This window comes from Otolemur garnettii, unplaced genomic scaffold (assembly GCF_000181295.1).
Source record: "Otolemur garnettii isolate 467f Iridium unplaced genomic scaffold, OtoGar3 scaffold00001, whole genome shotgun sequence".
NCBI lineage: Eukaryota > Metazoa > Chordata > Mammalia > Primates > Galagidae > Otolemur > Otolemur garnettii.
Window position 1 is genome coordinate 10,447,046 of NW_003852396.1, and position 24,326 is coordinate 10,471,371.

The 24,326-nt window shown below is 44.1% G+C and overlaps 1 protein-coding gene across 1 annotated transcript in view; it reads right to left on the minus strand.

Annotated features, from left to right (window-relative positions):
• FAT3 (FAT atypical cadherin 3) overlaps positions 1-24,326 on the minus strand; it is a 541,807-nt gene that overhangs the window by 127,030 nt on the left and 390,451 nt on the right. The window contains exon 4 of the mRNA XM_003780826.2: positions 2,237-2,551. Within this exon, the coding sequence (XP_003780874.1) occupies positions 2,237-2,551 (315 nt within the window). The remainder of the gene's footprint in view (positions 1-2,236; positions 2,552-24,326) is intronic.

The following is a 24,326-nucleotide window of genomic DNA, read 5'->3' on the forward strand; positions in this document are numbered from 1 at the left end:
AAAGAATGGAGACCTGGGGAGAATGGGCTTGGGAGGAGGGGAAGAGCCTAGTCACGTGGGAGCCTCACACCAAGTTCACCAGAGGCTTATCTGAACTGCTGCCAGCTTTGCAGATTCAGAATCCTTGAAAGAAACGTTACCCTTACAGTTTGTAGTGTTCTGTGGGCGTGAATGATAGCTACACGAGTAGGAATAGCTAATTTGATTCTTTACAGCTTGACCCTGAACCTCGCCTCTGGTGATAATACTCCAAAGAGAAGAAAACGTGTTGTGAATCAGTATTTACGTGGGAATGATGCCTGCGGAACTTTGTGTGTGGTGGGGGTTGTAATTTGCAGCTCCTTCCTCCTGCTCTATTCTGGAAAAGTGCTCCGCTCACACAGGACACCAGAAGAGTGACGGGAGTAGGCGTGGGGAGGGCAGAAGCCTGGGGCTAACTGCCTTGAGGCACCTGCTAAGGGGTGAAGGGAACTCTGGGTGGCAGCGTGGTGGGGAGGACAGTGCTAAGAACTCCTCTCCATGGTCGTAAGTCAGTGGAATGTGGGTGAAGGAGAGCACGTCTCCTGGCCCAGCTGTGTGGGGTGAACTGCTATGGAGTCCTGGGCTCAAATAGGAGGGCCACAAGTCTCATGTGCAGAAAATACTGGCAGAAAACCAAAAAGAAGAAAGCCCAAATCAAAATAAATTTTACAAGGCTTTTTAAATATTTCATTTAAAAAACATTTATGGGCACATAACTAATAGTTATAACTTTTGAAGACACTGGCAAGTTATAGCACCTTACACGATGATGGATTACTCTGCCCTCAAACATCCTTGTTGGATGGAGAACCCTTCAAAGCACACCTCTTAAACCAGGTTCTAAGGAGCTGAGACAGAGCTTTGGGTACAAACGGCCTGAGGGGAAAGGGGAATACTCTTAGGAGAAAGGGAATAAAGAGATCAGAACAGGCAGGGTAGGAGCTAAACAGGGATGGGTGCCTGTGAAACCTCAGCATCCCATGGGGAGCTCTGAATTAAGTGTACCACAGAGTTGGATCCACCTTGAAGCAGGGGGGTTAAACTTTAGCATCTAGGTGCCTGTTGTTCAGTCCTTTGGCTGTGGGTTGCTAAGCTGGGGGTGGGAGTGTGGACTCTCTAGAGCAAGCATCAGTGGAGGATGATTCTTGGAGGAGGGGGAAGCTGTGAGCCCTCAGCAGCCAGCACTGTAACAGCTGGGGGATAGACAAACCAGTCTGGTGAGTGGGGTCTGGGCAGGGCACCAAGAGCATCTATAGATGTCCATACAGCCCTCAAAGATTTCCACACTGCGCGCCTCACACAGCAGTAAGTATTACACCAGAGCTTCCAGTGGTGGAAACACCTCTGCTATGTTACTATCTTCTTTTCTCTGCCCACTGTTCTGGATTCATTACTGAGCAGGGGAAGAACCCACATCCAGACGACAGGAGTGAAAAACATAAATCAAAGGAACTCAGGGCATCCTTCAAAATACTAAAGGCCTGACCGTACACAGCAGACCAGGCTGAGGACGAAGACTGGGTGGCAGATAGTGCCAGCTCTCAGTGACTCCTGGGACCCTGGATGGTGCCCATCACTTGCAAGGATGACCACCTCCTCTCTGGAATAGGTGCTGCCTGGCTCTAGGGGTCAGGGGTGGAGGAAGCACATGGCACCTTGGATATGGGAACATATGACATGGTGCTCCCATTGTGTTTTTTATTTTTCCAACTTAATGACAAGTTTAGTTCTTAATACTTGAGAACACTTTTTACAGAAGAAACTGCTGTGACTTGTGCCTCACAATCTACATGGCTAAATCCATGTTCTATCACATTGTCAACAATTACAAAAGTTGTTTTCTACAGAAAGTCTTGGGGACGTGGTGAGCGGTATGTTGAGTGGTGGGTGGATGTGGACTGCTACTCCCCTGCCTTAGTTTACATCATGTTCAGGACCTAGAGCTGTGGAGAGTGCGGCCAAGTATGTGGTGGACACACTGTGGCCTGAGAATGGGGGTAAATGTGGACAAGACTCAGCTTGGCACCATCTCAGCACTTAAGAATGTCACCAAAGCAGGCAGTAGTTCTCACCTGTCCTGGCCTCCCAGAAAGATGCCTTCCACAGTCTCGTGGCTTAACACCTTCCTCTAAAGATTTACTGCTCAAAGGAGTATACACAAACAAGAAAGTCACCCCGTCCCCAAGCAACACTGCCGGACTTCCGAAGCTCTTACCGTTAGGATGTCATAACTCCCCGCTGTAAATTGTTTTCTGGAAGAAACCATGCCAGTTTTAGGGTCAATAAAGAACTTCCCATCGTCATTTCCATCCACGATACTGTAGGAGATTTCAGCGTTGGGGCCCTCATCTCTATCGAACGCAAAAGCCCGGTAAATGGGCTCCCCCCTCTTCTTCCGGTCACGTTCGGGCAGCTTGATCTGGTAGACCTTCTCCGGGAACTGAGGCTTGTTGTCATTTTCATCCTGAACCTGAACCACCACCCAAATGGTTGACTGTTTTGGAGACGGACCACCATCTGTCACAGTCACCTGAGTTTTCAAAAAGAAAACAGGATGTGATCAGAAAGGAGGAACCCTGTCCTTGCTCTCCTCCCACTGCCCATCTCGTAAGGTGGATTTTGTGATCTAAGGTCCGTCAACTTGTCTTCCTTCTGTAGTTTATGTCAAATGCATAACTTTTCATAGCTCATCCACAAACAGAGGGGTTACCCCAAACCCAGTAAAGAAAATCTTCGCTAAAAGGGTGGCAGGGAAGTGGGGCTGTCTTTGTCTCTGAGGCTGCGATATCAAATGAACACAGACGGTGTAGCTTTTAAACAACTGAAATGTATCAAGGGGTAGGGAACCTGTAGCCTCAAGGCCACATGTGGTCCACCAGTTCCCCAGCTGGCCCCTCGACCGAATCTAAAGTTCACAGACCAAATCTCTTTATCACAAAAATTAGTTTGGACTCAGTCAGAAGGGCACACTCACAGATCCACCAGAGTTCCATAGGCTCTCCACCCTTTTAGATCCACTGCATTTATAAAAGATGGCATTTTTTTTTTGAGGTTCTCTCTTTTTTTTTTAATTGAATGGTGACTATATATACATTAATGCACTTCTGGGGTACAGTGTGGGGTTTTCACATGCAATCTGAAATACTTCCATCAAACTGGTCAACACAGCCTTCATGTCATTTTCTCAGTTATTGTTTTAAAACGTTCACATTCTACTCTTAGAAAGATTCACTTGTACCCCTATGAGATAAACCTCAGGAGTGATCCCTCCAAACCCCCTCCCTCCACCCATTCCCCCAAGATGGCATATTTTTTAAAGTTAATCTTGCCAGCTACTGAGTCTGCTGGTGTCTTGAACTTGAACTTCCCAGTTTCTAGACTTATGAACAATAAATGTCTGTTCTTTAAGCCACCCAGCCTATAGTATTTTGTTATCACAACCCAAGCAGACTAAGGCACATCTTCATGTAAAATTTGATTTTTACCTGTCACTGACCTAAAGGAAAACTGTGATATATATATATACTTCACTATTTATAGGCATGGTTTAAAGTACATTTAACACTTAAAATGTTTTTACTAATCACAAAACAATTTTTTTCATCTTTGAAAAAAGGGCCGGAGATCTGCTCCCCGTGTCTCCGTGATGCTCCGTGTGTGTGTCTGTGTAAACTGAGAGAGGAGAGTAATGAACACATGTCAAGGGTTGTCATGGCCAATAGAAAGTCTTTGAGGCTGAGTGTGAATAGTTTTCTGATTGGTCATCGTGATGATAATCACTATGAGACTAATGCCCATCGTGCAAATGGGGAGTCCCAGTTTATAAAGCATTCTTTCATGCATGATCTCATCTGCTTTCTAGAAAAGTCTCTGCAGTAAGTGGATCAGGTTCATTTATTCCCATTTCACAGATGAGAAAAAAGAGGCCCTCAGATCCCATTAGCTAGGTGTTGAACTTCTCCAAAATCAGTAAGAACTGATATTTAATCTTTAAATCATTACCTTGTGTAAAACAGATTATATAACTTCAAAATATGCATTTGGAGGCTGGAAGAAACATAAAGACACACAAAATATCAACAGGAAAAAAACAACAGGGAAGCAAATAACTGATACAAAGGCCCCAAAATGTGGAAAAACAAATTAAAGGCTTTTGCAAAATGGAATTGCAATCTAGTTCAGTTTCCCTTACAAGCTTCCATGGAGAATAGTTTTACTAGACTCAGGATACATTTTCATAGGTGTTCTCTTGCTTTTTTTAAGAAAATAATCAATCAATTTCCTTCCAAGGTTATTTTCCCATTGGTTCTTTATATTTCACAAAAGATCCACGTCAGGGCCAATTTGTGCTAAGTCTGGATTTTGACTCTGGAGCTAATTCCTGGACAGCCGAGTTCTGGAGAGGCATGTCCTGTCACTGCTGCCAAAGTCAAGCGGTGCACTCCCGAGTGAGCTGTGTGGACCCAGACACATTGACTGTTTTGCTCTCTTTCCCTCGTGAGCAGCCAGCCCCCTTCCGAACTCAGGCAACTCTCGATGTCCTCATGGTGCACAAAATCACCTCCTTGTTGCCCGTTGCTAAGTGGCTCTGAGATAGCACTCTAGAGCCGCCTCAGGGCCAGGTGGTGTCAAGGAAGCAGCCTCTTTTGGTGTCAGTTCACTGCTCATCAGAAGACCCTGCTGCTATTAAAATGCTTTCATTTGTAGTAGACCTGACTTCCAAGCACAGGCCCTTGAGACGTCTACCTGCAGGTGGGAAGAGAGGCACTGCCCAGGCTCATGCAGCAGCCCCTAGGAGTGCCAGGGAAGTAGGGTCACCTAGTCACTCCCTCACCTCAACCGCCCAGCTCCCTCAGGCCACAGGGCACCCTTTGGGTCCAGCAACACTCTCTCTTCCCTGGAGCGCCGTCCCTGGACCTTCACTGCACCTTGCCTACTCATCTTTTAGGTCCCACGGAAATGTCCCTTCTTCCGGGGCTGCCTTCTCAGAACTCAGTCCAGTTCCGGCTGCCCTGCCCCCTGTTGAGCCTCTTCAAGAACCCCTGCTTGTCTTTTGTAGCAGTTACCGTTGTAGAAACTAATTAAACACGATTCTCCACTTACGTAGATAAGCCGTGTGAGGACAAAGACAAGCTGTGCACGTTCCGTTCTCTGCTCTCACGGCTGAGCCAGGCCACAGGGAACAGGCCCCACAGACGCTTTGTTAATGACTGAGACTCTTGATTCAGGCCCTGCTTGGGCAGTCTCTTTAGCCAAAGCTGTCTTCCTTATAAACCTTTCAGAGACCATTCAAGGTCCTTTACGAGGCAGCCCCAGCTGTCTTTCTGCCTTTTTGTTAATTATTCCTCCATCTCCCAACCCACAGTTTCAACAACTACCCACATGCTGGTCACTCTCCAATGTGTATCTCCTGGGCCTAAGCCCATTTCCTGAGGGCCAAACTTACATACTCAACTAGCTACCAGGAATCTACTTTTTGGACCTTTTACATACATCCTCAAAGTCACAAACTGGAATCACCACCCTCAAACCTCCCCCCTCGCCTATGTCCACTGTCTGAATGAATGGCACTCTACCCACTTGCACAATGGTGCACCCAGAGTCCTGGCTTCCATCCACCATCCTGTACACCCACCACACCAATCTCTTCTGCCACCCTGCTCTAGGCTGAGCTGTATTGGCTCGTTGCTTGGATGGCTACAGTCGCCCCCTGGCCTATCCACCTCCAGCCTTCATCTTTATTGTGAAGTGTTATTTCTTCTTCAAAAATCTGCCTGTGTCATTGATCTGCATCATGCTCTTCAGGGGCTTCTTGAGGGCAAGGATCTGGTCAGCCTTGATTACCAGCATCTGCTGTCTGCCACTTTCCCACCTCTACGTCCAGTTATACAGTGACCCAGGGAGGACCTGAGTATGCCATGTGCTTACACCATTTGCCTCCACGGGAATACACCTGACTTATTCCAGAGGCTTCCACCCAACACTCCTGAGAAGCCATTCCCCGCCTCCTGCAGCCTGATGCAGGGCCCTCCGTGCTCCCACTCCATGGTGGGCACACTTCTAGGTGCTAATTACCATCCTGTGCTTTCAGTCTCTGCCTTGTGTTCTCCATTCAGCCAGTCTAGACTGTGTGCAACTTGAGGTCAGGGATTGTGTCTTACTCAGTTTTTTTTTTTTTTTTTTTAATATTCTGGCACCTGCTTCAGCTCTGAGTGCAAATAAATATATAGTGAAATCAAGAATTAATTTACTTAAAATTCTTCCCTATCATAATAAATAAAAAGAACACCCAGACAGTTAGACTGTATATAAGGAGTTAGCATATAATCTCCCTAATGCTTCCAGCTCTAGGATTCTGCGGCTGGTGACTGAGGGGTGGGGCAGATGTGAGTTACTCCAAAGCAGGGACTTTGTTTATTTTGCCTTTTTTCTGAAGTACGCTTGGTAAATGTTTGCTGCACTGAACCATATTGCTAACTTCAAGGTCTTAATTTCAATTATTATTTTTCCGGGCCCACCCATCTGCCCTTCTATGTTTGTACCTGGAATATTAATTGTGGGTATTTACATCAGCTGCTCAGACTACATATTTCATGGTGCCTTAGTCCCCAACCCACCCCTTGAAATCAGCCCATATGGAGGGAGTAGCAGCACTGGAGATGGATGCAAAACTAACTGAGATAAATCCCCTCCGCCTCCTCCCCTGCATCATTTTTCATTAACGATGTGAGAAATGAGCTATTGTTTAGAAATGATCCATGAGGACTCTTACCCTGTCGCAGTGGGACCAGAATACAGAGTCATCCTAACTTACAGCCTCTGTCATCACCGATCAATAATTGGTGGTTCTGGCAATTAATCAAAAGCCTGAAAGCTTAATTTCCTTGGGTGCTAATACCAAATAAAAGGACCCGAAAATAGTTCAGTGACCCTGAAAGGGACACAGCCCGTTTCATTTTCCTGTGGTGCCTTTGTGGTCTGCGAACGCCAGGCAAAACCAGAATGGTCTGGGAGGATTACACTGCCACAATTACAAAGAGGAACATGTCTTCAAGTCTTTTCCTGGAAGGTGCCTGAGGTTTATAGGACCAGCAGTGGATGGGCTGCTGAGAAGTCTAGAATTAGGCACCTGGTGGAAGGGAATGCTCCTCACTCATGGAAACAACTTATTTTTATTGTCTCTCTCCCTCTAATAGAATATAATTATATAAGCAGCCAAGAGCAGAGACCTGGGATCTTGTCCATTGTCTTATTCTCATGATTAATCGCAATAGTGTTTAAGAATATATTCAATATTTCTGAGCAGGAGAGTTCAAATCTGGTGCTATCCTAATCTGTTAATTCATCCCAAATGACTATTTCCGGGTCATTATAATTAAAGCTGTGAACGCTTCTTAGGAGATTACGTATCCCCCTTCTCTGTTTTATACAGCAGTTTCCCTTATCCGCGGTTTTATCATCCATTGATTCAGTTACCTGTGGTTTGATACAATAAGGTATTTTGACAGAGAGAGAGTAGTCACTTAACTTTTATTATGATATACCATTATTATTGTTCTATTTAATTAGTAGTTATTGTTGTTCAATCTCTTACTGTGTCTAATTTATAAACTTTTTCACAAGTGTGTATGTATGGGAAAAAATATTGTACAGGAATGCCTCAGTACTCCCTGTGGTTTCAGGAATCCACTTGTACCCCACAGGTAGCAGGACTGCTGTCTTTGTCTGTGGCACTTTGTCATGAGCTGATATGTCATTTCACTTACATGTGTATTACTCACCCACATCTGCTAGACTGTGAGCTCCACAAAGCGTGGATTTTCATCTATTTAGTTCACCAGCATATCCCTAGCATCTGACACTGCCTTGAAACAGCCTAAGCATTCAGTGTTGTATGAATTAATGAAATATTTACTCAGTGCCTTTAGGTAAAAAGCTCTTTCTAAGGCAAATTAGGAGATCAGCAAACAACAAACCAACAAACATGAGTGTCTACCCCTCCCCGTGCCCCAAGTCCTTTCTCTGTAATAGTTGGGACCTGCGATCATCTGGCCTCCGTTTCAACCCGTTCAACAAGAACTCGGTTTCTTATGAAGCAGCCCATTTTTGGTTTGATTAGTTCAATTCTCACAAAGTTCTCCTTCAGAAAAATTTTAATTAACAAATAAAAATTATATATATATATTTATAACATATGATGTTTTGATGTATGTATATAGCCAGGGGTCCTCAAACTTTTTAAACAGGGGGCCAGTTCACTGTCCCTCAGACCATTGGAGGGCCAGACTGCGGCCCCGGGACGAGTCGGCTGCTAAGCAGGACAGGCAGCGACAGCAAAAACATCTGGCAAGCCAGATAAATGTCCTAGGCGGGCTGCATGTGGCCCACAGGCTGTAGTTTGGGGACACCTGGAAGATGAACGCTAGCTGGGTGATGGGCACACCTAAAGACACAACTCAAGCATTACAAAAGCAATCCATGAGACCAAAAACATTTGAACCCCCTTAGTATTTTGAAAAACAGCAAAGCAAAGGGTGGTGTCTGTGGCTCAAAAGGGTAGGGTGCCAGCCCCATACGCTGGAGGTGGTGGGTTCAAACCCAGCCCTGCCCCCCAAAAGCAAAGCAAAACCAGAAATATCATCTATAGATGCTTTCCTGCTACAAAGGTATAGTTGAGTAGTTGAGGCCAAGACTAGCTGGTGCACAAAGCCTAATGTATACTTTTTGGTCCTTTACAGAGAAGTATCCTGAGCCCTGTCTAAACCCTTGTGCTCTGTTACTTCATTGGTTATAGTGACCCTGACTACCGAGCCCACTTTGTTCAGTCTGCTGTTAGATCATTTACATAAGATTGTCGCTTTTTCACAGGAATCCTGTGGGCACTGCCATTTCTCTTCTGCAGCTGGAGACACTGAGGCTTAGAAATTACTACGCTAACTTTTGAAAGGGCTCTCAGTTGGAAAGTAACGGAATGCGGGTCTGTGTCCAAGTCGCACGTTCTTTTCCTTACCCTGCACAGCCCTTACAGAAGCATCTGTTAACCACCTGTTTAAATTCCTTCCCCAAGTGTGGCTTCGGATCGATATCAAGCTCCACTCTGTGCTTCTAGAATCAAGGCTTACCCCTCCGTTGATAATTGGAGTCACCAGTCTTTGTTCTCCAGTCTTTTGGCACCTTTCTGTCCTCCTTAATTGCTTAAAAACTGCCACTGAGACACAGGGCATGGATGAAACTTCTTTCAGCACCCCAAGACTGAGGCCCAGATTTATTTAGTGCCATTAGGGCCTCTCCTATGACTTTGTCACAACTCTGTCTCACAAAAGTTGGCTCTGCCCTTTGCATAGAACTATTCTCCCTAATTGAGGAGATGGCAGGGAGGAGGGCCTGGGCTGCCTTGGTTTCTCTTATCTGTCAGGCATCGTGTGTTGACCAGGTGCAGGAATTCCTCTAAATTGTTGAACAAATATTAAGTCACGGATCTCCACCCTGGTCCCGGGAGAAGATGTGATTCTTATGTCCTTATTATAGATTAGAAACAGGCACAGACAAGTGAAGCAGAGTGGGCTTCCTCCTGGTCCGGGGGCTGCACCCCACCCACCGCCTCAGGCTGCCTCTCATCCAAGTGCTTGCCTCACCTGCCTCAGAACACGGTCAGACGTGTCCCTTCACTGCCTCAGCACTGTGGTTTGAGCACATCCTGGACAGGGATGGCAACTACATGGCATGGCTGCTGTGGCTGCTTTTATCATGCTCGCCACACCTGGAGGCCACAGAAAGCAGGAATGATTAATTCACTGCTCACCTTGAAGGCACAGTGTGGACTCAGACTCTCTGGGATGGAGCTCTCCAGAGAGCTGTCACAGCTAACCAATTTGCCACTGTCTAGGCTGCATACTCCTTGTTCTAGGTGAAACTCTCCAAATACCAAGCATCTCTGCATTCATATTTGGGTGCCATTGTTAAATACAATTTACAGGAGGCTATTGGCTTGAACTGAGTGCCTGCCCTAGATCAAACCAAAATGGAGAAAATGGAATCACTCACACTGAAGCTTCCTGCCACCAAGCCTGAGTGGTTTGATCTTGGGAGAAATCAGAGGTGGACCATAGCGGGTGGAAGGTGGGGAGAGAGAGAGAAAGAGAGAGAGAGAGAGAATGAATATGAGGCCAGCCAAATCCTCCAAGAGGTGAGTTTTAGCTGGCATGATGAGAAAGTCCCCTCTGCTTTGACCTTACAGGGAAAGTCACGTTGAAATGACCAATGCACTTTTTTGCGCCCTGTTTCTGCTCAGTCCTCTCATGTCTGTAAAGACAACCTCCTCTGCCCAGCTCATGGGAATATTCATTTGCTTTTATGGAATGTTCCTGAACCTGGAAACACAAATAAAAGCCAATTAACATCTTCAAACTAAGTTTGTTGTAGTTTTGTGTTTTGACACCACAGACCTCCCTATCTTGACAGCACCCTTCTTCTCAACACTCTGTACCTTTATTCTCATCTTCCTGAGCTCTTTTGCACTGATACTCTTCTAAGTACAGGAGGACAAAGCTCAAAAGAGATTTATTTCTCCCTCTTCCTGTAAATTATCAAAAGTCTCAGAACCTAGCTGGTGGGTTCTAGGCAAGGAAAAATTTACAGATAAAGGCATGTACACTAAGACAGAGCGTCCAGCCACAGCCAGCAAGGAGCCTTGAGATGTGCTTCCCTGCCCCCACTCAGCTCCTGGGTAGACAAATGTGACCTTACACACCGTGACCTTAGTCACCTCAGTCACCTCTGACTGGGGTCAGCTTTTCCCTTTGCCCAATGCTGTTGCACAAATTTCATTTTCTATGTGTATCATGATAGAAAATCCTATAAAAAATTACTAGTAATATAAGTATATTACCTTCCTCTTGTATCTGATTTACTTAAACCAATATCCCTAGAGAGGTCATGGGACCAAAAGGTCACACTCTTTGGGGCAGGGTTTTAGATGCTGTGGCTATTGAGAACTAATTTGGAGGAAGATGTCTGTGTACTTCCCTGATCCACACACAGGACGCGTGGTGGGCGGTGCAGCTCTCACCGTTCCTGTGGACTCAGTGTCTCCATCACTCAGGGCTGGACAGGGAGGGGATTGGATGAAGGGACACACTCCTGAGTGGCTTCCTGCCACTCCCGTGTTCTACATACTGAAGACCCTCAGGCTACAGGGAAACTTACCTTAGATGTGATTCTTATTCAGTCCACTTGTTTTACAGATGGGAAAACTGAGGTCCAGACAGATATGCTTTTTAGCCTAATATCATCTCATTAGAAATAACCTCGATCTTTCCAAAAGATTGGTTCTACAGTTCCAAGGTAGCTTTTGAGCCTCATACAAGGCTTACATTCATGCATTCTCGTATAAACACACACACATATATTTAAATATACATATATAAGTTTAATACTGCAGAGCTTTAAATTTAGGTATTTTCCAGAATGCTGAGTTCTTACATGAAAAAAATGTACTGTGTTTAGAGTAGATATTATGTTTACTCTCCACTTTTTATCTTCAAAATGTTTTATAAACGTTAAATACGTAATCCTTTTAAGATACCGAAGAGATTCAAAGCAACTTTATCTCCTCTTCACAGGTGAGGAAACAGAGCAATGACCTTCTCACAGAATACTCGGGGCACTGACACAAAGGCTGGGGCTGGAATCTAGACCTTTTAGCCTGTGGGCTCAGACTGCTGCATTCCCAGGGAGACAAGTGCTTCCTGCCATTTCTGAAAAGAAAACTATGAGCAAACAGTAAATTAAAGGGCAGGTCTCAAAGGAGCAGCAACTCTTGAAGATAAACTTTCTGAAAGGTGAAATCAGTGAACAAAAATTAACCTGCCTCATCACCCATATTTTCCGTGGAGGAAAGGCAAAAGGAAGACAGCGTTAAACCATCTGCCCTTCATTCCATTACATTTGGTTTCTCTGATTGGACCTACGTTTTGGTATTAAGAAATCAGCTGGAGATGGCGGCTCCACTCCGCCATCCACATAGGAGTACTCCACTCCGGCCGCGCCCCGCTCTGCCTTCCTCACTCTCTACTGCTACCTATTAGGTACAATTGAGGGATGTATTCTCCCTAGATTGTGGAATGTATATGTTTCTGCCATTTCTACCTTCAGTAAATCAATTATTTCAGTATATATATACTTACCATGTTGAATAAATCTGTGGGATGGTGTATTTTATAAAGGAAAAGTCTTCATCAAAAATAAGAAAAGGATGGCTAGACACAGTGGCTTAACCCCAGCATTTTAGGAGGCTAAGGAGAATTACTTTTTTTTTTTTCCTTAGACACAGTCTCACTCTGTTGCTCTGGGTAGAGTGGCATGGTATCATCCTAGCTCACAGCAACCTCAAACTCTTGAGCTTAAGAGATCTCCCAAGTGGCTGGGACTACAGGTACCCACCACAATGCCTGGCTAGTTTTTTTTCAATTTTTCATAGAAATGGAGATCTCAGTCTTGCTCAGGCTTGTCTTGAACTCCTAGGCTCAAGCAATCCACCACCTTGGTCTTTAAGAGTGCTAGGACTATATGCGTGAGCCATTGCACCCAGCTAAGGGAGGATCACTTGATGCCAGGAGTTTGAGACTAGCCTAGAGAATATACTGACACCCTCTCTACAGTAAATTAAAAAAAGTTAGCTGGGCATGGTGGCACACACCTGTAGTCCCAGCTACCTAGAGACTAAGGCGGGAGGATCACTTGAGCCCAAGAGTTCAAGGTTGTAATGAGCTACGGTCATTCTACTGCTCTCTAGCCTGAGCAAGAGAGTGAGATCCTGTCTCAAATAATAACACTAACAATAATAAAAGAAAAGAAAGAAGGAACAGAAATAAGAGTGAGGGTTAACAGGATATAAAGGTATGGTGGAAGAGAAGAAAGGAGAAGGGGGTGGAGCCTGTGGCTCAGTGAGTAGAGTGCTGGCCCCATATACCGAGGGTTATGGGCCCTGGCCAAACTGCAACAAAAAATAGCCGGGTGTTGTGGTGAGCACCTGTAGTCCCAGCTACTTGGGAGGCTGAGGCAAGAGAATTGCTAAGCCCAAGAGCTGGATGTTGCTGTGAGCTGTGACGCCACAGCACTCTACCAAGGGTAACAAAGTGAGACTCTGTCTCTAAAAAAAAAAAAAAAGAAGAAATAAAAAAAAGAAAGGAGGAGGAAGAAAGAAGGACTCAAGTATTTTCTCTGAACTTCCATTAAGGAAGTTCATTTTGCCCAAAATGTTGCTCTTTTAGGAAAGAACAACTTAAAGATGCTGAACTAAAGTCGATCTAAACCCATGCAACGAACAGAACCTAGGCCTTGGGGCCACTGAATCACAATATTAATTTCTGAGAGCTTTCTCTTTGCCTAAAGATGTCACATTATTAAAAATCCCAGGACAAAATCAGCTGCCAATCCATCCAGACACCCTTTCCAAGTACTCCTGGTCTGTCTTCTGTAGGACGTGGACTCCCACAAGTCCTCAAGCCACTCTAGGGTCTAGCCCAGTGCTGGCACATAGCTGGCTCTCCTAAATATTTGTCAGTGAAATGCATGTGTGAATCCTGCATCTCAGGACAACGAAGTCATCCTTCCTCCCCGTGTTTAGACCTAGTAACTGCGAAATGGCAGCATTTGCAGAAAGATTCTTGACCAATTCACTCTGGCAGCAGCTGCTAACATTATAGCTTTGTCCAAATCTTTTCTTTGCTCTTCAGGAAATAAAGTACTTCCCAGCCTGACATCTCTTAAAGCTTTTTTCCCTGCAGAGAGGTGTGCATCAGCTCCTAATCTCATCACATTTCCATTTCCTTCCAGGCTCATCTGTTCATCATTTTCTATTCATAAAACTTGCTTGATTCTAATCTTCCCTATCGGCAGGAACTAAACACCTCCTCCAAGTTTCCCTAGCACAGTGGTGATTACCACCCATGTGCTAACTCCCCTTTTAACCAGATGGGTCCAATCTCTGTGCTCACATGTGGGCCATTAACAGAGTTCTGCCATGAACCAAGATGTGACATCATATTGGCTGCAGGACTAAATCCCTCTGCACTGTTTCACAGTTCCCCTGACATCACGGCTTTAGTCACTATGATGGTCCACCTTCTCCTCTGCATGAAACAGAATCCACTAGATATAAAGTCCAAGGGAAAGTGCACATTGGTAGCCCCCTTCTATTTCAGAGCACCGGACTTCATGGTTTCTGTTACTTTTATCCTGGCAGATTCTCATGCCTTTGCTGCATTGATGAGGATATTTGGATTTAAGCCCTAACCCTTCCACAAGGTACCAGATCTTTGGCCTTTCTTTCTACAGTAAAGACTTAAAACAAAAATAAAGACAATGCTCTGACTGCTAGCTCAGCAAACACTGCTTTTCTCCTCTCACTCAGCAACTCCAGCAACTCAATACTGGTTTGCAGGGACATTTAGCAGCTCATTTAACACCTTGTCTGCACACACACATGAATTTTAAATCCATCACTTTAAAGAAATGAAGCCCATGTGTATGTAAAACAGCACGTTTAGACCAATGCACAGACCATGCACTGGTGGCCCAGAGGTATGCCAACGTTTAAAATGAGAGACAGAGATTTCACATAACAATTTTAATTCTCAGCTTCTGAGAAATTGAAATAACTAGCCCACTCATTCTCTGCTGCGTCTCTAACAACGCTGCGGTGCCGGGTGTCACTCTTCATCACTACTATGCAGAAGTTTTTCTCAGAATGGAGGACTTCTCATACCCGTGTTCCTACCAGAAACAGTTATAAAATATAGATGGAGAAGAATGCATATTTAAAGACAAAGAAGGGTGTACATTTTTATTGTTAATATAAAGCACTCCTATAAGTTTAATATGCAAACAGCCTGCTACAGACATCCCTCCCTTATGATGCTTGAGAGGGCTCTTAGGCATTTGAGTTTGTAACCCTTGGTTCGAGGTCTTGATAACAATCTCTTAGGAACATTAGCACATAGGTTTTCATGTGTGGTAAAGATAAAACTACAGCTTTGGCAGAGAATGTTCAGAGTAGCAGGGCTGAAAATCCATCATTCCGTCTTTACAAATTACAATTTGAGATACTGTAGTTTTAGAAACTTTACTAGAAGCTTGCATAACAAATTCAGGCCTCTTTAGCCACATGCTAATTTAGGACAGAAACGCCAGTCATCTCAGACACTTCTCTCCTGCACCTTCTTTACATCCACTCATGTGCCTTCTCCACATCCCCTCAACTAGGGGTGCACACAGCCGGCTGTGAGTCGGAGACGAGACACACGGTGTCTTCATCTACACTCTCCACATCCCCTCAACTAGGGGTGCACACAGCCGGCTGTGAGTCGGAGACACACGGCGTCTTCATCTACACTCTCCACATCCCCTCAACTAGGGGTGCACACAGCCGGCTGTGAGTCGGAGACACACGGTGTCTTCATCTACACTCTGTTGCATATAACTGAATACCTGGAACTGGGTAATTTATAAAGAAGAGATATTTACTGGTAATTTATAAAGAAGAGATATTTATTTCCTAAAAAGAAGCCCAGACTAAGGGCTGCATCTGGTGGGTGCCTTTTTGCTGATGGAGACTCTCTAGAGTTCCAGGGTGGTGCAGAGTGTCATGTGGCCAGAGGGCCAAGCCTGCTAAGAGGCTTTCTCCGGTCTCTCCTCCTCTTATAAAACCACCAGTTTCTCTCTCATGACAATGCATTAATCTATTAACCCAATACTTCATTCATGGCAGAACCCTCATGATTCAGTCACCTCCCAAAGGCCCCATTAGGGAATAAATATCGACATGAGTTTTGGAGGGGGCAGATTCTCAAATCGTAGTGAGTCGGCTTTCTCTCCAGGAGGGATGCAGCCCTCCAGCTGGAGACAAATATGGCAAAAATGAATGTGTGCCATATTCAGTGCCCTGTGTCCCACTCAGCAAGGTGCCCCTGAATCTGGCACAACCTGCACAATTATAATGATGACCCCGACAAGCTCTACCTCTTAAATGTCAGTTGTATTTCTTGGACCCTGGGTGTCAAGCTGTCATTATCTCCAGCCTAAACTTTTGCATCAGTCTTCAACCTGGTCTTCCCACCTCCAATCTTGCTTTACTCAGTTGCATTCTTTAGAAGGCTTGTCTTCTAAAAGGCAATTCCAACCAGGCTAATCTCCTGACTAAGGGTTTTTAATGACTCCTTGTTGCTTACAGCAGATTTCATAAAAGGTGTCCTGGAAACACCAGGCCTGCATGGCTCTGGGATCTTAGAAGTCTGAAGAACACTGCAGACCCCTCTTAGAGCTTTACAACATACGTGATTAAAGACCCACAAAGAGTCTAAACTAAAAAGCTGGTTAACTTTCTAAACTAGGGTTTGCCAAACTTACTTGATGGCAGAACAATGAGTGATGCTAATTAACAGTTCTGATATTTCGGTTCTGATATTTCAAGGAGCACACTTTGCTTAATTAAAAGATAAAGTCCACATTCTCTAGTATTAACACACAAAATCCCATAGTATTGACAAAACCTGTCTACTAGGCTACCCTTAGCCTTTGGTTTCTACCCACTCTATGGCTAAAGTTCTAATCACACAATCAGATCACTTAATTCAATGCCACATTTCCCAGTGCCTGCAAAGTGCCGTTTTAGACACTGTGTGTCTTAGTCTGATATATGCTGCTATAACAAAATCCTAAGATTGGGTAATTTATAAACAGTAGAAACTTATTTGGCTCATGGTTCTGGAGGCTGGAAAGTCCAATATGAAGGTGCTGGCATGCGCATCACCCCATGGAGGAAGGTGGAAGAGCAGGAGGGGGGAAAGCAAACCTCAGCAGGGGCACACAGGGTCAGCAATGCGGGCTCCCCCCCAGGGCCCACAGTCCATTTGTTCTTCCAACATGGAACAGGTGCTTCAAAGCCCTGGCCTCTCTGATAGGGGCTCCCACTGCATGGAATCCCCTTTACTCTCTTATCCTTGGAGTTCTTACAAAGTCCTCTCAGGCTCTAAGCATCTGTTTATTCCCTTAGGACGATTTCCTGGCGACCACATTCAGGTAGGGCTATTCCCTGGTATGCTTCACTCGGCTTTGTTCCCAGTCACAGAGCTCACTGTTATAATCCGTCTCCTGTTCCACCACTGCATTCAGCTAGCTGGGAGCTCCCTGGAGGTGAAGCTAATGCCATATTGACCACTGTGTTGACAGCATCCAACCCGTCCTGATACATAATAGATGCATCAGTTTCTTTCGGTTTTCATAAAAGGCATCAGGAACAAGGCCCTATGTTAGTGATGAAATTATTTATCCTGTTTTCTTTTCCTGCTTCTAATGGCATGTTATTTTAATTCTGAGTCATAAGGGATCTTCGATTGCTAATAAATTAGGCAGATATCCTGTTGGTTAGTAACAAACATTATTCATTATCCTATTAACAGAGCTATTAAAAACCCTGTGTACTCTTGTATTCATCAACAACAGGTAGTGTTTGTTCTTTACACATAATACAATTAAAATCCCTGGGGAAATGTATCTCAAGATACAGCTATTAAAAGATAAAGATGGTTCATCTTGGATACTTAAAATACTTTCACTGCACTGAGAAGATAAAAGGGAGTATATGTAAATTTTAAATAAAGATCCACTCAATAGACTTAAACAGATTCAGACAGACAAATTCAAGGGTGGACATTATTATCAAGAACCAATATTTACGAAGTATTGATCACCCACCTGTAGTTAGCAAGTTTATGACATGTGTGTTTATTTCCACCAGTTCTTGGTGAGAATGTAAGACACACATGTCCAGTTCCAGGTATGAATTGTGTTCCTCTTCTGTGTTCCTTCAGAATTTAAGCGCATTTTTTTTTATCACATTGTCTATTAGTCTGTATTAAAACTGTTTCTCTGTCTCTCCCAGAAGTATACTGTGAGTTCTCTGAGGGTAGGAACTACATCTTTCATCTTTTCATTCCCACTGCCCAGGAATGAAGGAAATGTATGGGGCAGGCAAATTATGAAAGACAGGAAAACTCAGATATGAAAAATATTAGCAGTAAAATAATCTGCGTATACAGAAGAAGAAACCAATCGCAAATATAAAACATAAACCCAGCCGATCAAATGGAAGGCCTTAAATGGTAACGCTGTAGTAAAGAATGTTTTAAAGAGTCACATGGGTGCTCTAGTATCCCTTTATTGTTATAAATTCTTGAAAAGCTGAAATGACTGCTGCAAGGAACGGGACCTTGTCTTAAGCATTTACACGATTTTTAAAATCTCCTTCCCCTAAGGGAAGGGGAGACACAGCCAATTATCTTTTGACCATGAAATCACAAGGATCCAGAAATCCAGTAACTTAAAGAATGAATAATCTCCTGAAAGAACATTGATTTTAAAGAAAAGCCGAAGCCTTCCACTCCACTCCCAGTCAACGTTCATCTGCTTTAAGTTCGGTTTGACGCAAATGGAATGATTCTTCACTTTTGCTTTTTCAATAGAGGAGGCAAAGGAGGAAAGACCGGCGGAGGAAGAACATTCTCGTCATTACGCCACAGGCAGCCCCCTATCGCCGACAGAAATAATATAAAACCGGGGCTGGTGAACTTTCTGCCCATGTCAAAAGCCAAATAGATTAAACGTGTCAAATCACGAAAGATGGAGGGAGTAACACTGCTGAGGAGTCAATTAAAAACGCGTAACCTTGTTGTATATCTGTAAACTCTAGGAACAGTGTTTTTGCCCAGCATTGAAAGGCATTTAAGAAGAAAAGACTTCCAGTAAATATGCAGTTTCTTTGCAAGGTGAACATATAATACATGTAGTTTTTGTAAGTGATGGTTTGCAATCTTGGACTTTACCCTCAGAGTGTTAGTCCGATGAGCAAGGGTGACTCTATCAGGAGCTGCGTTAACTCAGCCAGAGTTGTCCCTGAGCTTAACAGACATGGCCTCACCATTCATTGTGTGAGCAGGGCGTGGCATTGCCCAGAAACTCCTACTTTCTCCATTTCCTCCCACAGTGTTCTCAGAAGATCAGGCCCACGAGTCTAGGTGTAAACCTTCTGGGATCTCTGGTGGGCAGCCCTGGAGAAAGGTGAGCAATGAGCAATGAAAGTGTCTTTGTGAGAACACTGTGTAGGGGGCAGCCAAAGCTATTTTTACTTTATGGCAAAAGCACTTTGAGGGAAATATTCCTAAACCACATTTCAAAAGTGTGAGAGGCAGTGGAGACTGCCCCGCATGTGGAGAGATTTAACACATAGCACACGCTCAGAGAAGGCTGAGTTATTTGCTCTGAGTCTCCTGAAAAATCTCATTTCAGACTTAAACATGTAACTTCATGAATAAGCATTTTTCTTTTCCTTCTGCATTTGTCAAAGGAGTATGCCAGGGATTCTAATATTCAACCAAAAATGGGGAAAAGTGATTCACTGAAATACACCAAGAACTTGTCCCAAGCCACCCTGCAGTGTGACAGTCAGTGGAAGTAGCTCACTAAACTCCTAAACTGATGGAGAATGAAAACCCAGCAGGAAGCTGAGGATGAAAATGACTCTTGACTAGACTTTTAGGAAATAGGAACATCTCTGTTCATTAAGAGTGACCAGCTTCCACGTGCCAGTGGACAGAGCAATGCCACAGCGTGGAGGCTCAGAGTCTTCCCTGGGAATCTCCAGAATCAGACAGATAGCAAGATTGCACAAAGCATCAGGACACCATGGCAACAGCAGATGAAGGCTACCAGGCAAAGATGTGTGGCTGTTTTCCACATTCTGGTCCTTCTGCTCTCAAAATCTGCTAGTCCGAGGGGCGGGACACATCACTGCAGTCCAGGGCAGCAGTGAGACCCATCTGTCCTCTCTGTAGCCTCTCCCTAGACAGACTCAGGACCCCTGGGCCAGCTCGAGTCTCACTTCTCTTGGTGTTTTTGAGTTGGTGGGTCTCCTGCCAGGGCGATTTGTGATTGAAAACCACAGGTTGACAGAGACCCCCTCATGTTCTGGGTTGTTAACAACAATAACAATATTGAGGCCACCTCATTCATAACCCTCTTCAGGGCACTTTCACCTAAGACGTCCCAACAACTTGACTAGGAAATTTAGTCAAACGACTTTAATTCCTTTTGATAGCAGTTGAAAGACTCAGCAAGGTCAGAAGCTTTGCCTACAGTCACTCAGCACATAGGTGACAGCATAGTCTCAGAAGATTTAGCACTTCATGAAATATGGGCTGATGCTACAGCGTCCTTGCAGACTCACATGGTACCAGCTCAAGGCACAGGCACTTCCACGCAGGTCAACCAAACGGAGCTGCTGCTTAAGTGGGCAGTAGAAAGTCTTCCTCTATCAAAGCATTATATTGTTTGTATTCAAATTCACTATTTTTTTTAATCTTTTTTTTTGTTGTTTTAGACAGAATCTTACTCTGTTAACCCAGAATAGAATGCCCTAGTGTCAACTTGGCTCACAGCAACCTCAAACTTCTGGGTTCAAGTGATCCTCCTTCCTCAGCCTCCTGAGTAGCTGGGGCTACAGGCATCCGCTAAAAAGCCTGGTTGATTTTTTTCTATTTCTACTAAAAATGTAGAGATAGGGTCTTGATTTTGCTCAGGCTGGTCTTGAACTCCTTAGCTCAAACCATCCTCTGCCTCAGCTTTGAAGAATACCAGGGAGTATAGGTGTGAGCCACCACCCAACCTGCCTTTCTTAATCTTTAACATGTGGTATGTGTTGGATAATTATTCCGTGAAGACTTACAGTGTGAAAGCACTGTGGGAGAGAGATGAAGCTGAAAACAAACGTGGTCCCTGTGCCCCAGCAGCTTTCCATCTGCAGGAGAGGACAGACATCCCCAAACCACAAGGGGGTGGGGGAGTGAGGCCAAGCTCTATGTGGGCTAAGTATGAAGGAAGTAAGGCTAAAAATCCCTAACGGGACCATTGGTGCTATGGTGCCATTTTAAATGTCACCTTAATGTCCTGGGGAACCTGGTGTTTTAAAGGAATCGCCTTTACTTCTTGGAAATAAAATGTTCCCTGAAAGAAATCTATAACATTGAGTTATCTTCTTATAAGGTGATTACAAAATTCTTCCTCCTAAAACGACATGTTTTAAAAATCTATCTTGAGTGATGTATTTGTGTTGTTTCAGAGGGCTGCCCAAGGGATTATCAAAGGCCTGCTCATCTTTAAGACCTGTGCTTCTCACAATGCTATGGACGCTTGGGAGTGTCCCAACTGTGGCCTGGGGACCACACACGGATTTGTTGAGGTCTGTGGTGTTGGATATTGTGAAAGTCATGTTTTCTTGGGCCATGAAAGTTATGGACCTGCTTTTGCTTATCAGCTTTTGTTAGTGTTTGTTTATTTAATTTGTGGCCCAAGACAACTCTTCTTAGTTCAATGTTCAGTAGAAGAAAAAAAGGTTGGACACCCCTGACTGGAAAAGACTGTAGGTGTTACCTACATATCCTTTTTAAATGTAAGAATCGTGAGTTCACATGGCAGCAAGTTTACTTGCCCCAGGTTGCACCATCATGCCAATGCCCTGTCTCAATGTGAATAAGAAAACCTATAGCTCTAGGAGTTTCTAGAAGCTTTCTTGGAAACAAGAAAGGAGCCAGCTTCTGGAAGGCCTGACACCAAGGATGGCAGGCCAGAAAAGTGAGGCTTTTTGATAACACTGGTTCACAACTGAACAACGGAAGAATTCCTCACATCCCATGGCTCCTGGATTCCTGTTATGTGAGTAAAATGTTCTCTCACATAACAAAGTTTATTCTTCCCAAATAACAGCAGTTAATTCCACCGAGTTTTTAAAAGCTGATGAATATACTGCAAATGTTGATTGCTTATTTTTAGTAATTCTATGTAATAATTACACATACCTTTTAACTGTGGTTTATGAAGACACTCTAGGCGAAATCTTTAACCTGACTTTGAATTGCTGTAGTTAGGGATTAGGATCAAATTACTTGTATTTGATGCCATCATGTTATAATAGAAACAAATGCTCTTTGGTATTCCTTAGACCATAGGTATCATGACTATGTGGAGAGATCCTGATCATTAGGAAAGGACCCCAGCTGAATGGAAATCGGAGGCTAAAAGCAAAGGCTGGTTATATCCTCTTTGTCACAGAGTGTAATCAGTAGACCAGGAAGATTACTCAAAATTCCAGTTTCCTCCCCCTCTGCTGAGAGTACATTTCAGCTTCTGCTTTTCCAAACATTTTGAATTGCAACTGAGGATTCTGTTAGGTATTACTGTTTCAGTATCCTGAAAGTTGCAATTAAATACACTTAAAGTAGATGTCACCTTGCTACCTTTTTAGGAGAGGTATGAGAGAAAAAAAAATTAGTCATTACAGGAAAAGAATTCGTAGTTAAGGCTCTTTCTTCTTCTTTAACCACATTCTGTTGCCTCTTCATGGCAACAAAGGTCTGTAATCAGAGTCTAGCTCCAGCTTTCTAAAGACATGAGTGAGGTGAGCGGGAGTGGGAGGGCTGTATCTCCTTTTTACACATATGAAAGGAGGAAAAGTTAGAGGCCACCCTGCAAGTGACTGAATCACACCTAAGTGACAGATGTTTAAATAAATGGATCAGATTCTGAATTTATTGCCTAGATACTGGGAATCTTTCATTTTCAAAAAAGTATTAGTATTGCTGTATTTATGACTTTCTTCCTAAAGATGAAATTTCTATAGTATCACAGCAGCTAAATTGGGCCTGAGAACTTTCCGGTCAGTTTGGCAGGATAATGCCAATAACATGGGGTTCAGAGGAAAGGGGCAGCTCCCTATCAGCCTCATGTGGGTATGAGCAAACATCACAAGGGCCATCGGGCATTTTTATTTTCTATTACTTAACAATTCTGCCTCAAAATGCCATCCTTCTACTCCATTTCACTCTTCTGCAGTGTAATTGGGTCCTCCTGAATCAATGGGAATCACTTTCATGCTTATCTGAACACAGGCTGGTGATCTGTGGGTGAGGAGCTATAGCTCGCTCTGCAAAAGATGTGCGCCTGGGCTTGGTGAGCATCTTGCAAGGCTGGGGTTACATGTCCTTAACCCAATCGTTTCCCAAAGCTGGTGGGCCATGGCTCACCTTGGCTGGGACTCTGCTTGTGCTTCTCAAATGGCAGCTCCCAGTGGAGATACTAAATGTCTGGGTCAATACAAACAAGGAGGCTTGTTTCAGGTTCTGGAAACTTCTCTAGGACCTGAAAGAGTATGTCATTTCCCAACCGTGAACTGTGCACAAGCTGAGGAACGATCACACAAAGCCTTCAAAGAGTCATCTTCATGACAGTGGAGAGAAAGAGAAGAACAAAACCTCTGGACCAGACAGGCTTGCATGAGAATCCTGGTGCCTCTATTGCTTCTGAGATGTACAACCTTGGGAAAATTTTAGTTATGCTCTGATGTCCGTATTTATTATACAGGGCTAGTAGTATGTGCCTCATGGAGCTTTTACTACAATTAAATGAAATATCACGCTAATTATTCAGCAGACATTTATAGAGCACCCACTACTTGTCAGGTACTAGATGACTGATGAAGGCAACGGTAAATGACCCTCCATGGGCTTCATTGCCTGTACACCCTACCCTGTACCTTTATGAAGGGAAAGCCTCCTTCTGAGGGCTTCGGGCCCAGGAGAGTGCTTTGCGTGTAGTCAATGTTTAATAAACATCAGTTTATGTTTTCACTAAATCAATGTAAACCAATTTGCCCTTAAAGCTATTTACATGTTCATGGGAACAGAGCACTAACTGCTATCATTAATTTATCTCTATTTATCTGTCTATCTAGCCACCTATCATTGTTCATCCTTCTATCCTTCCTAGTCATTCATTTGTGAATAGTTCTGTGCCCATCAGCTTAACACATACACGTCTGGAATGAACAAAGGATTCAGTATTCAGCAGACCTCTGGGATTACTAAGAGTTTGAGAGTGCAAGCTGTATAAATAATGATTTTCACGACACTGGCCTCATGAAATAGTCTTAATGTAAATGACTTTGTCCCAAGACAGTGAGACCCTCTTCCAGGAAAGACCCCTGTGTGAGCTGCCATGACCATTCTCCCAAAACTCAGAGTCAGTACTGCAATCATGATTAGCCCCCAGTGATCTAAAAGTATTAAAGCCATTTCCCAAGGTATCAAGAAAATAATCAAGGAGAAGGGCACTGGTGCTGGAAAAATCAATCTCGACATCCCACCAAGGTGGGGGTCGGTATGCACGGCCCTCAAGGTGACATGCTAGAATCCTTGCCC